This window comes from Photinus pyralis, unplaced genomic scaffold (genome assembly GCF_008802855.1).
Source record: "Photinus pyralis isolate 1611_PpyrPB1 unplaced genomic scaffold, Ppyr1.3 Ppyr1.4_LG7, whole genome shotgun sequence".
Taxonomy (NCBI): domain Eukaryota; kingdom Metazoa; phylum Arthropoda; class Insecta; order Coleoptera; family Lampyridae; genus Photinus; species Photinus pyralis.
The window spans coordinates 28,885,084-28,887,699 of NW_022170738.1; the positions used below are offsets into that span (position 1 = coordinate 28,885,084).

General features: G+C 39.0%; 1 protein-coding gene across 1 annotated transcript; it reads left to right on the plus strand.

The window, feature by feature from the left end:
- The first annotated feature begins 357 nt into the window (after positions 1-357).
- On the plus strand, positions 358-2,330 carry LOC116177016 (facilitated trehalose transporter Tret1-like). The gene is made up of 2 exons (XM_031495871.1): positions 358-434; positions 488-2,330. Exons 1-2 carry the CDS (start codon positions 371-373, stop codon positions 1,852-1,854), a joined length of 1,431 nt encoding a protein of 476 aa, XP_031351731.1. The 5' UTR covers positions 358-370; the 3' UTR covers positions 1,855-2,330.
- Positions 2,331-2,616: the final 286 nt, after the last annotated feature.

Here is a 2,616-nt window from a genome sequence, read left to right on the forward strand (position 1 = left end):
TGCAAATCTTATTTAAATGTTATTACTTATCGGCGTTTGTTTAATTACCTTTATACCAGCTTCAATTATAGAAAATAACAACTATCATTAGAAAGTGCACAAGACACTAATTAGCCCACACAAATTAAGTACATAAATTGCATATTGAGAATTCTTAAACCAACGTCACTTTGCTCATTAGGGACTATGGGAAAAAGGTAATGAAACCTTCAATTTTCATTAGTACTGTGTGAAATATAAAATTAATTTCAATGTCACGACCCGTTGATAAAAATGGTATAATTACCTTATTGACTGTGCATATTTGTTTGTATAAATGGTCGATGATAGTTCACACTCCAACAGTAACAAGTTTGACAGTGCACAGAAAATGTTTTCGTTCCAAGCCCTCAAAGCCGAGGGAAAATTGCAACAGTTTGTAACTATTGTAACTGGTATGTTGTCGAAGCCTAGTGTAAGATTTCTAACTTAAATTGTTCTTCATCAGCAACGCTTAGCGCTGTATCTGACGGGATGCAATACGCGTGGACGGCTCCGATTATTCCGCGCCTTCAAGGTCCGGACTCGCATATCCAAATATTTCCCTCAGATGTGTTGTGGTTGGAAAACATCTACATGCTAGGAGCGTTTGCTGGTATACCATTCATAATGTTGACCGTGGACCGCTTCGGACGCAAGACCTCCATTTTGATCGGCGTTGTGCAAAGCATGATATCGTGGATACTAATAGCTTTCGCTCCATCCGTCGAATACCTGTACGTTGCAAGATTTTTAAGCGGACTGGCTACAGATGTGGGTTACGTCACTGTGCCAATGTATGCGGCAGAAATTGCCCATAAGCAAATTAGAGGATTGTTAGGGTCTTGGTATTACCTAATGATGTTGGTTGGTATCCTGGTAATGTACTCGGTAGGGCCGTTTGTGTCAATTCCGGTATCGTCGGCCGTTGGATTTCTGTTCCTGTTAGCGGAACTGTGTACTTTTCCCTTTATGCCCGAATCTCCCTACCACTACGTTGTAAAAGGGAACCTGGAAGCGGCAAGGTCATCGCTGCAAAGGCTGCGCCAATCAGAAGATGTGGACACAGAGCTAAGCGAACTCGTATCCTCAATCCAAATGCAGCTATCGGAAAAAAGCGGTTTCATGGATTTGGTAACGACGAACAATGGACGAAAGGCCCTTTTAATTGCAGCGTTATTAAACTTTTCACAACACTTCAGCAGTTACAGTGTTATGGTTATGAATGTCCACTCAATTCTAAGTGATGCCGGAGTAACATTCGACACAAGTAGTGCTGCAATTGTGTTTTCAACGTTAATGTTGTTATCGGCTACGATTTCTGCAGTTATCGTCGATAAAATTGGAAGAAAAGTATTGCTCTGCAGTTCGAGTGCCCTTAGTGGTCTTTCTGTACTAATACTGGCGGTTTATTTTGCTTTGAAAAATGGTGGCGTTAATGTCGTGTCTTACACGTGGATCCCCGTACTATCAGTGATGTCGTATGCAATTGTTTTTAAGTACGGGTTAGGACTCGTGTCGATAGTAGTAGGTGCAGAAATTTTTCCTACCAGTGTGAGATCCCTAGGGATGACAATGGGAGATACCATGTACGCAATTTCCTCAATCTTGTCTATATACATGTACCAAGCTTTAAAGGAGTTATGCGGAATTCATGTACCATTCTTCATATTTGCAGGATGCTCCTTTTTTATGGCATTTTTTACAGCGTATGCTATACCAGAAACGAAAGGCAAAACTTTGGGTGAAATCCAATTAATGCTGAAGGGTCAGTCTACTACACGTGATGACAATGTGGAAAGTTCAGTAAATTGCACTGAAGGGAGTCATTTGTAGGATAAAGTGCGACTTATGTAACGCGAAGGTTCAAGTCAGTCCAAGTTTCCAACCAACTTCTTTCAATAAAGGGAAGTTTTAGTGTCCGGAATTCGAAAGACCAATGTAATCCAAACAATCTTTAGATGGGCATCTTCTGTTGCCAAACATCCCGTGGTAAAAAAAACCTGTGGTTACAGGTTATAGTATAACTTTAGGCGTATATACTGATAAATGCAGCACAATCTGTTTTCAAATTTTAAATTAAACGGAAAGGACGAGTTCATGGAATTGAATTTTGCTTTCCAGTGGAAGGTATTCCGGGAGAACAATATTATGGACTGGTTTTATATTTATTCCGCTCTAGGTTGTGATTGTTCAAATTCCCGCGCCTCGCCAAACAAATGACATAACGCTATATTTTGCCTGTACTCGCTACCTCAAGGTGATCAGTATTCATTATTGAAACATTGCCTAAGCCGTACCCAACGTGCCCAAAATCTTAGCCTGTAAAAAATTACTCTCTTTAATTACAATTACCTAATATTGAAATGTAATTTTGTAATTTGTAAAAATAAATCCACTTTTACTTGCCATGTTTATGAATGCAATGAAGCGCAAATTTTAACACACAAATAAGGTTTTCAGGTACCTCTAAACTTTTCCTGGTAATTGACCAAACCCCAAGGAAAGGGAAGTAAAATTTGTCAATGAAAAAAGATTTTGTTAGTTTCTATAAATATGTATATGTACGTATCTTAGTCACTATTTCTATAATGTTAA

Coding starts and splice junctions, on each gene's coding strand:
- LOC116177016 (XM_031495871.1), top strand. CDS start 371: ATGTTTTCGTTCCAAGCCCTCAAAGCCGAGGGAAAATTGCAACAGTTT. Junction 435..487: donor GTTTGTAACTATTGTAACTG/GTATGTTGTCGA, acceptor GTTCTTCATCAG/CAACGCTTAGCGCTGTATCT.